The 14,407-nt window shown below is 48.7% G+C and overlaps 1 protein-coding gene across 2 annotated transcripts in view; it reads right to left on the bottom strand.

Annotated features, from left to right (window-relative positions):
* LOC144754145 (flotillin-1-like) overlaps nt 1–14,407 on the bottom strand; it is a 229,764-nt gene that overhangs the window by 55,226 nt on the left and 160,131 nt on the right. For both annotated transcript variants that reach the window (XM_078641724.1, XM_078641725.1), the window contains exon 9: nt 11,576–11,757. In XM_078641724.1, coding sequence (XP_078497850.1) covers nt 11,576–11,757 — 182 coding nt within the window. The remainder of the gene's footprint in view (nt 1–11,575; nt 11,758–14,407) is intronic.

Here is a 14,407-nt window from a genome sequence, read left to right as displayed (position 1 = left end):
TTAGATGGTCTCAACCGGGGCACTACATGTTTTAAGCCTGGTAAATTGCAGAATCGTGCTTTCATAAAAGTGTTTTTGGTTTGGACAGACCATGGTATTTCTAAATATGGTTGGACCTTAAGACTTGTATATTCCTGGACTAACATCCATGCGTGGGATCTCTTAATAAAGAGTTATTTATCTTTTAAAAGGGACAAATGTTTAACTGATTTGTTAATTATTTTCTTAAAACTTTATACTGTTAAAGACATTTCCCAAATCTCAGTAATTGACAATTCTTTGAGAGCTTTTTTCAGATATTTATAGAAGGACAATTTTTCAATTTGTTCCATTTCTTTCCTCAGAAATATGCACATTGTGTTATTGATATTAGTTTTGATTTGTCTCCAGGTCTTAACATACTGACCCATTCTTGCATATTGTTGATTACAAAAGCCAAATTCCAGCCTTATCTGAGCAGGAGATACATTAAGTGGAAGCCGAAATGGATGTTTAAATGTATTTGTGATAGCATTATTTAATAATGCGCAATCCAAACCACTGAGTATTTCACTTCCATATGTAAGGCTCGGGAGCAATTTTGCTTGTATTACTTTTATTAATGGGGTATAGGTTGGGCCTCCCAGGGAGCTGTAAAGTAGGCGAAAAGCCCCTCGTAGACTTTTGGCTCTTTTCTTCATCTCCATTTTATGGTATGAAAAAGATCCTTTCTCGTCCAAAAGGATCCCCAGCTATTCATCATACTGAACTTTTTCTAGCTCCCGATTTTGGTGGTACCATTTGTATTGACTGCCCTTCCGTTTCTTGGTACTGACTTCCATTACTTTTGTTTTTGTTTCGTTTATAGTCATTTTTTCTCAATTAAATACATTGATGTTTCGTTTATTAATCGCTGCAGCCCTATCCTTGTTTGGCTTAGCAGAATGACGTCATCGGCGTATAATACATTCGATATTTGTTTCTCAGCCAGCTTTGGTGAGTCTGCTAACTCATTGTTCATTGCAAGGGTAAAGTCTGATAAAAATAGATTAAATAAATATGGGGCTAAAACACAGCCTTGCTTTAGGTCTTGAGTTGTTTTAATTTTCCTTGAAAGCTTTAATCCATTCCCTAGCTGAACTATTGTCCAGGTATCAATTATAATTAACAATTGTATTGCTTTTAAAAGGCTGGAGCTAATGCCATAACAATCCAGTATCCTCCACAAAATCTGCCTATTCACGCAGTCAAAGGCAGCTTTAAAATTTAACGAAACATAAAAATAATGGCTGTTTTTTTGTTTTATATTTTTCCATTAAAATTCCCAGTGTTAACACATTTGTTGTTGTACCTTGACCTTGTATAAATCCCTATTGGTTTGGTGGAATTAAATGGTTTTCATTAGCCCAATCAATTAACTCATTAAGTAGAAGCAAAGCAAATAGTTTGGCTTCAATGTCTTGGAGCGTAATTAATCTGTAATTGGATGGGAGGGACCAGTCTCCACTTTTACATATAGGAGAAATTGTAGATCCCTTCCATGACTCAGGGACTGTTCTTGATTGGAGAGTGTGATTAAATACTGGTGTTAGATAGCTCGACCAATATGATGCTTTCTCCGTATACAACACAGCGGGAATCCCATTTGGGCCTGAGGCACCATTGAATCTCTGATTCTTTAATAATTTACATAATTGGTTTTCTAATATCTCTATTGAATTATTTTTCTTTTCTCCTCCTATTCAATTTGTAGCAGAATCAGTAGAATTCATAACCATGTTCGGAGTTGGATTCAGATGCATATCTATAAACGATACCCATTCAGATTCAGTTACTGTTGATGAAGTAGCTTTCCTACAAGATCTACTCAGTTGGTTTACTAGGGTCCAGAAGTCTCTTGAATTACTCCTTTTGCAAGCAAATAGGGCTTTTGCCCACAACAATTGATTTTCTTGCAATTTGTCCTTCCAGACCATTTTCCTTACATCTGTATTTATCCTTTTAAGTTTTGCTCTGTAAATTAAATTAACTGGGAACTTTTTTACCAATCTCAGGATTCTGTTACATTCTTTTTTAATTGATGGCTTTCAAACAAGATTTTCACCAATGAACATGCTGTTTTTTTCCTCCACTTACATTTATTAGCATATTTACGAGGTTGACTGGTAATTAATTCCTTTGTGAAGAGGGACCATTTTTCAACAGCATTCAAATCATCTCCTTCAAAGTGAAAATCAACAATTGCCTGCGCAGTGTTTGTAATAGAATCTTTGATGCTATCTGACCAATATAATTTTTCATAATTTACTGTCCTTATTTCTCACGGGGGATGTCATATAGTTTTCAAATCTTAGGCCTTTTAGGTTTAGCTCAATTATTTGTTGATCGTGGTCGCTTATATCTGTTCCCTCTATCTGATAAGACAACATTTTATGAAATAAATTCAACGAGGCTATGGTATAATCTATTCTAGACCTATTATCCCCTGCTTGAAAAGTCCATGCAGGTGGCGAATGTTGAGGAAATCGCCATTTAGCATTCTTAGACCTATGGTTTCTAATTCTTTTACAAGAGTCTTGCCTACTTAGGCCTTGTCAGTAAAGCATAGCTCATATGGCGTAGTGAGCAAGGGACCAACGCCTGGGAACACCCTTGGCCACTGAAGGTGCTTCCGAATACACAGAAAAGGTAATTGGAGACCCTGAAAATAGTCTAACCACTGGCAATTGCTTGGAATAACATTCCAATTCATTGTTTTTATCCCACAGTGCTACTCTAGGCAAAGGCCTGTCTTACGCAAATCAGTACGGACCTTGCTCCACCTTGGAAAAATCCTTTCAGAACTGCCAGGTGAGGCCCCCCCCCCTAACTGTGCCACTGGAGCAAAGCGACACCTGACCAAAGAGGCCCAATCAGGCCAAAACTGTTCTTGGGTTGCTTGTGTTTCGGTTCAGAGAGGACCTGACTTCAGTGGCGGCTCCCCTGCAATGGTGAAGGAGCATCGTCTCACTGCCTGGCTCAGAGTCAGCAAATGTAAATAAAAACAATGTCCTTGCATCGTTTTATTTTTCATTTGCTGGCTCTTTGCCAGCGGTGTCAGAAGGGGCAGGCCTAATCATAGGAGGGGGGATGGGGAATGCTAGGTGCACTCCACTCCCTAAGTGCTCATGTGTGTTTTGGCCAGGCCGACCACAACACACATGTACACTTAGGTTTTCTTCAGCCCAGTTGCATCGGGCAGCTGGGCTGGAGAAACCCCACAGGCTCACTGGTCTGAGCAGGGCGTCTTTGCTGCCTGCTCTGACCAATCCCAGTGCTGCTCTGATTGGATGGGAGTTTCAGTCCCAAAGGCTGCTGGGACCTAGGAAGAGGCAGCCAGCGGCAGAAGGTAAGTTTTCTTTTAAATAATGTATTTCAAACCACTCCACCACCCTTTGTTTTTGGCAGCCGCCGCTGCCTGACTTGGCAGTTTCAGACTGTTTCTTTTGGAGGAGGACCAATACTGATTTGTATATGGCTTGGTCTAATCTGAGGTGGCAAAGGCGCGATGAATTGGAAGGCTACCCCTAGCGATTGCCATTTGTAATTGCAAGCATTCCCCCCATCACCTTATGTGTGTTTGATGCCTAAACACATTTGAAGTCACAGATCCAGAGATCAAGCTATCAAAGAAAGCTATTTTGCGACATCCACATGCCCAGTTCACTCTCGGACATGGGCAATGATAACAACGTTACTGAACTAATACTGGATGGTAATGTTGTGAAAGGAAAATGTTACCCTGTAACCATCTGTTCATATTGTGTACTGCTGTTGATTCCCATGAGGTGAATACTCCAACCATGTAGTGATGGGCTCAGATATTTCCAACGTATTTTTCTCTCATCAGGTAAGCAGTGTAAGTGGAGTGCACTGTTGATAACACGAGTGCTGTGCATTGTATAAACTAAAGGCAAGATCACAACATCTGGTATCACAAAGAACACCAGGAAGAACTCCCTCCAAGACTGAATCCTCACCAAAGCCCACAACACCAAAGAACTCTTCTTCATCAAGGAATTCTCCAAACCCTGTAGCGTAACAAAAGACATCCTACCCTCCTAATACCTCTGCAACAGACACAGCACCTTGTTCCACCTCAAGATCAAGATGATGTATGAAACTTCGACAACCAAGACCTCCTCAAAACTCCAGCTCCCATCCCCAGCGACACCACTCAACAGATCCTGCTCAAATGGATCCGACTCATGACAGAAAACATTTTGAAGACCATGAAAAGCATCCACACCGTAGCACCCTCAGAGCCCTGTCACCACCACATCTTCCATAGAGCCACCTCTGCCATTGTACCTGAACCACATTGGATGATCAACTGCTCCTTCGAGACCGCAAACCTACACCAATGACTTGAAACATGCCGAAGCCAAGCCCCTCCTGAAGAATTCCTCCACGGACCCGATGGACCTCAAGAACTTCAGGCCCATCTCCCTGCTTCTCTTCACAGCCAAGTCATTGAAAAGGCTGTCAACACCCACCTAGCAAACTTCAATGCAGCTAACAATGTCCTGGACATCTCCCAGTCCGGATTCTGGAGCAACCCCAGCACAGAGATGGCCCGACTCGCCGCCACCGATGACATTTGCTACCTCCTTGACCAGGGCAAAATGGCAGCCCTCATCCTCCTGGACCTTTTGGCTGCGTTCAACACTGTCTCCCACCGCACCTTAGCCACCAGACTCCTTGACGTCGGCATCCATGGCAAGGCCCTCAACTGGATCTGCCCCATCCTCACCGGCAGCACTCAGCAGGTCAGACTCCCTTCCTACCTCTCGAACTCAACAGAGACCAACTGTGGAATGCCTCAGGGCTCCTCCCTCAGCCCCACCCTCTTCAACATCTACATGGCCCCCCTCACTACCATTGTCAGGCACCACAGGCTCAACTACGTCTCATACAATGACGACACCCAACTGATCCTCTCCCTAACCAACAAACCCAACATCACCAGACACAACTTCCAAAAAGGGATGAAAGCCGTCGCCACCTGGATGAGGAAGAGCTGACTGAAACTCAACTCAGAAAATACAGAAGTCTTCATCCTTGTCTCCACTGCCTCTGCATGGAATTACTCCTGTTGGCCCTCTGCCCTCGGAAATCCCCCCTCCCCGACCGACCATGCACAAAACCTCATCATACTAGACTCATCGCTCACAATGAACTATCAGATCAACGCCATCTCCTCGATCTGCTTCAACACCCTCCGCATGCTTCGAAAAACCTTCAGCTGTATCCCTACCAAATCCAGAAAAACTGTCAGGCATGCACTCTGCAGCAGCAGACTGGACTACGGCTATGCGCTTTATGCCGGAATAAACAAGAAACTCCTTTGCAAACTCCAGACTGTCCAGAAAGCTGCAGCCAGACTGATCTTGGACATCCCCTGCCGCAGTCAGATCACCCAACACCTCTGCGATCTCCACTGACTTCCAGTCGAAAGAAGGATAACATTCAAACTCCTCACCCATGCATACAAGGCCCTTCACAACACCTGGATCCGAATACCTCAACAGCCACCTCTCCTTCCATGCACCCAAAAGACACCTCCAATCTGCCCAGCTTTCACTGGCCACCGTCCCATGTATCAACAAGACCAGAACGTGAGGAAAGTCTCCCACATTGCCCCAGTTCAGGAAGGACCTCAAGACCTGGCTTTTCTGGTGAACCCAGCACTCAACTGAGCCACTCCCCTCTCTCACAGTGTCTTGAGACCCTCACAGGTGAGTAGTTGCGCTTTATCAACCCAGATTACTTGACTGATTGCTGGCGACCATGGAAGAAGGTGGACACTGGAATCTATACCACAACAGCACCATGAAAAGATGGTTAGAAGACAAAAAGTAAATGCTGGTTTGAACACTTTCCATTTGTAGCACGAGGCGCTGTAGATAGACATGCTCTGCAAAGATGGTAAAGCAGATTCTCCACAAACTGATGGGCACCGAGCAGAGGATGCAGATGTTTGGAACAAAGTTTCTAACACAGTCTGTACAACTAAAGCTTTTCGATGAACTTGAATGTCAGCACAGTAGGGTTTGGTATGTGATGTTAACTGGGTAGCAGCTTCACAAGCGTCTGCTAAAGGGATGTTATCCTTCTTGCGTGTGGAATGTGCTCTATGAGCCACAGACAGTGTGTGCTTGGCTTCGGCATAACAGGATTGTATGCATTTAACAATCCATCTCGCAATACCTGACTTGCATGTGAGGTTTAGTTTAGAGCTATAAAGCGTTGTTTGCGTTATGAAAGAAGTCAGTCCTTCAGCAGTAGTATAAGAGCACCTTTTTAATATCTAATATGTGTAAATCCTGTCCAACCAACGAGTCTAGGTGTAGTCTGGAGGTGGAAGAGAACAGCCTGGGGTGAGCCCGCTTTCAACAGCCAGTCGTCGAGATAGGAGAAGACTGGAACCCCTGACCTGCGCAAACGAGATGCAACCACCGCCATCACTTTCGCGAGAGGTGGTAGAAGGCCCAAGGATCTGGCCGATGCCCTAGAATCCTTAAAGCACTTGAGCGTGTTGTCCGCTTTGTCACCAAACAAGGGATGGCCATCAAAGGGCATGTCCAAAAGAGTCGATTGGACATTGCCCAAAAAGCCAGTGGATCTCAGCCAGGCTTCTCAGGGCTACCGACGTTGAAATCGTCCTGCCTAGCGAATCAGCGGTGTCCAACACACATCGTATGGTGAACTTCGCTGCATCTCTACCCTCAGCAACCGCACGGGAGAGCACGGCCCGGGCCTCCTCCGGGCACTGTGGCAGCACCTGCACGACCGTTTCCCACACAGAGTGGGTGTAGCGGCCTAAGAGACATGCGATGTTCACCAACCGCAGTCCTAAGCTTGCAGAAGAAAACATCTTCTTCCCAAGGTGATCCAGCTTCTTGGATTCCCTATCAGGTGGAGCGGTAGGGAATGCACCCTTGGAAGTAGAGGATTGGCCTACCAAGCTCTCATGGTATGGTTTTGTGAGATGAAAATGGGATTGCCCAGGGCCGGGCGGTTGCGTCGGGCAATCATCCTATCCACAGGGGCCCCTGTGCTGGGCTTGGACCAAGTGCCCAGAAGGATGTCCATGAGGGACTCATTGAACGCCTGCAGGGGATCCGAAGAGGCCACTGCCAGTTGAAGCACCTCGGTCAGGAGGTTAGTCCTGACCGCCTCCTTAGGAAGCTCAAGGTCAAGGCCTCTGCTGCCCTACGCAACACCACTGCGTATGATGCACCCTCCTCCGTAGCCACGGTAGGGGGGGAAAGCATGCCAAGGTCTGGAGAAATGTCCCGACCACTGGCCTCACCCAACTCCTCTCTCCAGTCTGGTTCTTCCAACTGGTCTGCCAGAGGGTTCACAGACCCCTCCCAGTCCTCCTCCACCACCTCTGGTTGCCACTTAGGGCGATAGGGAACACCAGGGTAGAACAAGGGTACAAAGGTATCGGGAGGCGCCGGTACCTGCGTTGGTCGACGTCGGTCCGGCTCAGTGTCGAGGAGGAGGCCGACGTTGGTTGGGGACACAACCATGTCGGAAGGGGCTGAGGCATCACCAGGGGAGGGTCATAAGGTCGACCGGTGCCGATCCGGATCCAGGGCTAGATCCCTGGGGGCCCTGCGGCACCGGGCCCGAAGCCACCTGCATGAAATGCCTAGAACCCCTAGCCGAATCCGTGGGGCCCGAAGGCGCGCCGGCAGAGTCAGACTGCCCAAAGATGTAGTGGAGGGCTTCGAAAAAGCTACGAAGTTGGGCAGTGGTCACTCTGGCTCCCGGGAAGGGAGTAAGGCTCGAAGTCGACCCAACAGGCTCTGCAGGCGGAGCCGGATGACTACCTTTGCCTTCTTTTTGTGCCTCGACTTACATGAAGACTTCGACAAGGAGTGGTGGTTATGGCTCTGCAATTGGTCCCGGGACCTCCCTCTTGACTGGAACCTCGAGTGGCACGGAGCCTACTGCCGGGCCTCTAGAGGTGTTCGGGACTGCTCCCACAAAGACTTCTGGGCCATGTCCCGACAGTCCGAGCACGACTTCGGGTCGTGGTTGCGCTCCAGACACCAGAGGCACACGAGATGTGGGTCCGTCACCGACATTAGCTTGTGGCAGCACCCACAAGGCTTGAAGCCGGTTCGCCAATGTGACATCCCTGTGCACCAGGAGTCAAATAACTCGAAAAAAAGTTGACAAAAGTCGAAAAAAGACAGTCAAAAAAAGACTACAGGTACCGCTCTCTCCGGATCTGCGCTGGCTGGCGTTGTAAAAGAAAGAACTGATGTCAGCACACAGGGGCAGCGTCTAATTAGATACCGCGACGTCATCCCGGCGATCACAACGCCAGCGACGAACCCGGAGTGGACCGATGCCACCTACCGCATGCAGGGGTACTGCTACAAAACTCTCCGGATCTAGTCTGACACGTAGGGATAATTCTAAGGTAAGGAATCCATAAATAATAGTCTCTTTCAGATAGATGAATTCTCCAGGTTCCCTTAAGTCATGGCTGGTGTTTCTGTCTTTAAAGAACATATTCTCAACTTCTGACATTCCTCCAACAGTCAGGTTTGATTACAGACCACCCTTCAACAGCAAGGACTTGAAATGGTTTGCATCATGGCATCTGGTGAAATGAATTGTAGAGTGTTTTATGCCATGTTAATCGACTACTGAAGCATCCCTCTAAGCACGGCCAGTAAGTCGCCAGCTGAGCTGCCGTTGGTCTTTAAGCTGCGAACCGGCCTTCTGTTCACCATAACCCGGCCAAGTCCACACCTGGATGAAGTACGGCATCAGGTCCATCACAAGGTGATGATGGCGGATTAAGCAAATTCCAAGTGGTTCAAAATACGGCAGCACCTCAAATTTATAATCTTCCAGCTAGGACGGCCTCTGCCCCTCTGCTGTGCGTGCTTCACTGGTTACCGATTCTCAAAAGAGTCATCTTTAAGGTCTGCTACCTGACTTACAGGTCCTTGCAAGGCAAGGCTCGCGATATCTTTCAGCTACGCTCATCCACTATTGTCCTTGGAGAGCTTTGAGATCCAGTGACAAAGCCATGCGTCCAGTTCCACATATCTCCAAATCTCCTTCTGGGGGCAGATCTTTTTCGTACTTGGCTCCCTTTTTGTGGAACAAACCTCCACGTCACATACGCCAATGTGAAGTTTACTTTAACTTTAGGGAACTTTCAGGCTTGATCAGTGTGTTACTTCGCTCATAAACTGTCTGCGCCGAGATACCCTTCTGGGGTGATTCGTGCGCACTATAAGTTAAATTAACAATAACAAAATGAACAATGGACAACATGTAAAATATTCAACAGAATGAGAAGGACACTAAATGCTAGCCCTATCAAAGTGTTCCTGCAAAGACGACCCCTCCTTTGACCCTCAACTATCTCTGTTAACAGACATGCTTACAGCCTGGAGACATGGACACACGGTCACCCTTAACCTCGTATATCCACACGCTGAACTGAGGAGCATATTACCAACCCTGGCGATATTAGATTATCACCGCTTTAGCGGCCATTTTCGTCCGCCAAACGGCGATAATTACATCGCCCTATTAGCAAGCTATCGCTAACTGATGTTAGCGACAGCTTTGAGGCGATAGCGAGCGGTTTGGGGCCCGCTGTGCATGTCAGCGATATTTATCGCTAATGACATGCAAAGTGGGCGCACCCAAACTGTTAGTGACTGAAAACAGTCGCTAACATCGCTATCGCCTATTAGCATGGCAGGCGTAGCGATGGAAATATTTGCGCTAAGCGCGAATATCTCCAAAAACTAAGGCCTGCTCAGACCAGTTCTTAGCCATTATATCCAATGGGAGGTGGATTTAATGGCTAAGACCCTGTTAGCCATAATGCGTGAATATTGCTGTATTCTCAGTGATATTCACGGATTTCGCCGCTATCGCCGGAAATTTTATCGCTTTTGAGATAAACGTTGCTAATAGCACGTTATCTCAGCGATAAAATCCGGCAATGCTTGGCAATAAAAAAATTGTCGCTAAGCCTATTTAGCGATAAATATCGCTAGTTGTTGGTAATATGCCCCTGAGATTCTTCTGAACTCTCTACGTCAGAGGAGCTGTCAACGACTGAGGTCTCAGAAAAAGCATGTGCTCTATCATCACAGCGCCCCTCTTCTCTTCACTTCTCCCTGTCAGTTCTGTAGCCAAACCTCTTTCGCGACATTTTTGCCATCGCAAACATATCCAACACCTTGTTTTGTCTCCTGCAAATGGACTGGCTTCAAGTGATTGTTTAATTACATGGAATGTGGCGTTACTCAGACCGCGCTTCACTCCTGACACGCTGGGTTCAAAGCCCCCTTCTCTGCCCGCCCATGAGATATCCTCGCTATTTGCATGCAGTATACACTTCCTTGATCTCCTGATTGTAGGACAGGCAGTAGAGGATGGTTATTGATTACGTTCCAAGAATGCACTCTCTCTTCCAGTTACGAGAGTATGCAAGTGTGTTGTATACAATGCTGAGAGACTAAGAGAAAGGTGGAGAGAAAAAAAGGGAGAGAGTAATAGTGTATGTGTGCAAATAAACTGCCCATGGTTCTCTTAAAGCAGGGTATATTTTATTGCTATTATGAGGGCCATCTTGTCTGCTTGACCTCAGCCCAGAGTTCCATGCTTTGAGTAGAAGAGAAGGACAACTTTTGCATGCTTACCTATGATTTTAAATCTTGAAAGTTAGGTGCAGAGAGTTGTGCAGCTGCTTCTAGAAATGTTGATTTTACCAGTAGTGTGGTGCATTTGTGCTGGGTGGCACCTGGCGCTAACAAATCTCCTGAAATGTTCGCTCGAAGTGCGTTGGTCATGTCAGTGTGTGAAAAGGACAGCCATGGTCATGGGCCGTAAGTTGCTTTGGAGTGGTGATGAAAGGTTTGGTGTTCCACAGTAGTTCAAACTGAAATCAGCTGTCTGAGCTCCTCTTCACTTGATGTTTGATGGACAGGCTTTGTGAAAGGCTATTAGTGTCTACGAAGAGGTAAGTGGGCTCATGCTGTTGAGCCAAGCAAGGTTCTAAGCCAGAACGTAGCTACCATTAATGAAGACACTTTCTTGGTTGAGGCTGAGTTGGGAAGAAGATGCCTAGGGGGCACTGGCGCCCTGGCAGAAACAACATCTATTGCGCTATCTGGCTGACAACACTGTGATGAGTATCGAGTAGTAATACCAGCGGGCCATATGGGGCAAGAGAGTTTCTAGTGGAGCTAAATTGCCATTGGTGTCAATGGCAACTGACAGGTCAAAGCCAGTGCAGGGAAGTAGGCACGTCATAGACCAGGCGGACTGGGGTTGCCTACATGGTCAAAATGCGCAAAGAGCGAGCTGGTGGGTGCCCGCTCAAGAATTTGGGTGGGTGACGCGGCAGTAAGTAGTTGAAACATTTGTCATAGTTGAGTTTGGTTTGTTGGAAACCACAGCCCCAAAGACCTATCTCTGATTCAAACATGATGTACCTCCCGGCCCCTCTTCTGTTCTGAGGCCATGCCTCCCCTCACCCACGTCTCCTCCCTCCCGTCTCTACCTCTCAGCTTCAGCCAGCTTCTCTAGCCGGAAGCGTTCGGCCTCGGCCGGCTTCATGACGCGTGCCTGCAGCTCCTTCTCCTTGCGGGCGATCTCCTGCTCCTGCAGCTGGATCTGCTTTGTGCGCTCCACTACCTGCACCTGCATCTTCTGCTCCTCAATCTTCTGCTTTGTCTTCGCCACCTGCAGGGGCATTGACAGGAGGAGTCAGGTGGGGTCAAAGATCACCTTCAGCCTCACTCTACCCACTCATGTCGCTCTCCTCTCACAGCAGGCAGAAGTGGGATAGGAACCACACAACACCACCAATCACACAAATGACAAGGAGAACCCAGGAATGCAGTCTGCGCATCAGCATCCCCCTCCTTCATGCGACATCCACCTCCTTCATGTGGCATACACCTCCTTCACGCGGCATACACCTCCTTCACGCGGCATACACCTCCTTCACGCGGCATCATCCTCCTCCTTCACGCGGCATCATCCTCCTCCTTCACGCGGCATCATCCACCTCTTTCACGCGGCATCATCCACCTCCTTCACGCGGCACCCACCTCCTTCACGTGGCATCATCCACCTCCTTCACGCATCATCCACCTCCTTCACGCGGCATCCACCTCCTTCACGCGGCATCCACCTCCTTCACACAGAATCCACCTCCTTCACGCGACATCCACCTCCTTCACGCTGCATCCACCTCCTTCACGCTGCATCCACCTCCTTCACGCGGCATCCACCTCCTTCACGCGGCATCCACCTCCTTCACGCAGCATCCACCTCCTTCACGCAGCATCCACCTCCTTCACGCAGCATCCACCTCCTTCACGCAGCATCCACCTCCTTCACGCGACATCCACCTCTTTCTCGCGACATCCACCTCCTTCACGGTGCATCCACCTCCTTCACGCGGCATCCACCTCCTTCACGCAGCATCCACCTCCTTCACGCAGCATCCACCTCCTTCACGCACTTCACGCAGCATCCACCTCCTTCACTCAGCATCCACATCCTTCACGCACCATCCACCTCCTTCACGCACCATCCACCTCCTTCATGCAGCATCCACCTCCTTCACGCAGCATCCACCTCCTTCACGCTGCATCCACCTCCTTCTCGCTGCATCCACCTCCTTCTCGCTGCATCCACCTCTTTCACGCGACATCCACCTCCTTCATGCGACATCCACCTCGTTCACGCAGCATCCTCCTCTTTCACGCGACATCCACCTCCTTCACGCGACATCCACCTCTTTCACGCGGCATCATCCACCTCCTTCACGCGGCATCATCCACCTCCTTCACGCGGCATCCACCACCTTCGCGCAGCATCCACCACCTTCGTGCAGCATCCACCTCCTTCACGCAGCATCCACTTCCTTCACGCAGCATCCACCTCCTTCACAGCAGGCAGAAGTGGGATAGGAACCACACAACACCACCAATCACACCTCCTTCACGTGGCATCATCCACCTCCTTCACGCATCATCCACCTCCTTCACGCGGCATCCACCTCCTTCACGCGGCATCCACCTCCTTCACGCAGAATCCACCTCCTTCACACAGAATCCACCTCCTTCACACAGAATCCACCTCCTTCACGCGACATCCACCTCCTTCACGCTGCATCCACCTCCTTCACGCTGCATCCACCTCCTTCACGCGGCATCCACCTCCTTCACGCAGCATCCACCTCCTTCACGCTGCATCCACCTCCTTCACGCTGCATCCACCTCCTTCACGCAGCATCCACCTCCTTCACGCGACATCCACCTCTTTCTCGCGACATCCACCTCCTTCACGGTGCATCCACCTCCTTCACGCGGCATCCACCTCCTTCACGCAGCATCCACCTCCTTCACGCAGCATCCACCTCCTTCACGCACTTCACGCAGCATCCACCTCCTTCACTCAGCATCCACATCCTTCACGCACCATCCACCTCCTTCACGTAGCATCCACCTCCTTCATGCAGCATCCACCTCCTTCATGCAGCATCCACCTCCTTCACGCAGCATCCACCTCCTTCACGCTGCATCCACCTCCTTCTCGCTGCATCCACCTCTTTCACGCGACATCCACCTCCTTCATGCGACATCCACCTCGTTCACGCAGCATCCTCCTCTTTCACGCGACATCCACCTCCTTCACGCAGCATCCACCTCTTTCACGCGACATCCACCTCCTTCACGTGGCATCATCCACCTCCTTCACGCGGCATCCACCACCTTCGCGCAGCATCCACCACCTTCGTGCAGCATCCACCTCCTTCACGCAGCATCCACTTCCTTCACGCAGCATCCACCTCCTTCACAGCAGGCAGAAGTGGGATAGGAACCACACAACACCACCAATCACACAAATGCAAGGAGAACCCAGGATTGCTGTCTGCACAACAGTATCCCCCTCCTTCATGCTGCACATTTAAAACACTTGGGGCCTGATTTAGATCTTGGCGGACGGGTTACTCTGTCACAACGGTGACGGATATCCCGTCTGCCGAATATAAATCCCATTATATCCTTTGGCATTTATATTTTGGCGGAAGGGGAAAACCATTCCCGTTGACATGGAGTAAGGGCGGACTGGATATCCATTCCCGTTGACATGGAGTAAGGGCGGACTGGATATATGGAGTAACCCGTCCGCCAAGATCTAAAGCCGGACCTTGGACTGGAACACTGAAGCGGCACAATGAACAGCCCTTTAGATGGGATGAGAGTCACATGCACTCTCTCATGCACCGAACAATACACGGAAGTTGATGAAAGTTGGGATGCCACTAAGTGCAAAGGGAATCACAACTTGTCATTCACTGGCCAACGCAGACGTGATA

This window comes from Lissotriton helveticus, chromosome 5_1 (assembly GCF_964261635.1).
Source record: "Lissotriton helveticus chromosome 5_1, aLisHel1.1, whole genome shotgun sequence".
Lineage (NCBI taxonomy): Eukaryota > Metazoa > Chordata > Amphibia > Caudata > Salamandridae > Lissotriton > Lissotriton helveticus.
This window is presented reverse-complemented; position numbering and strand designations above follow the sequence as displayed.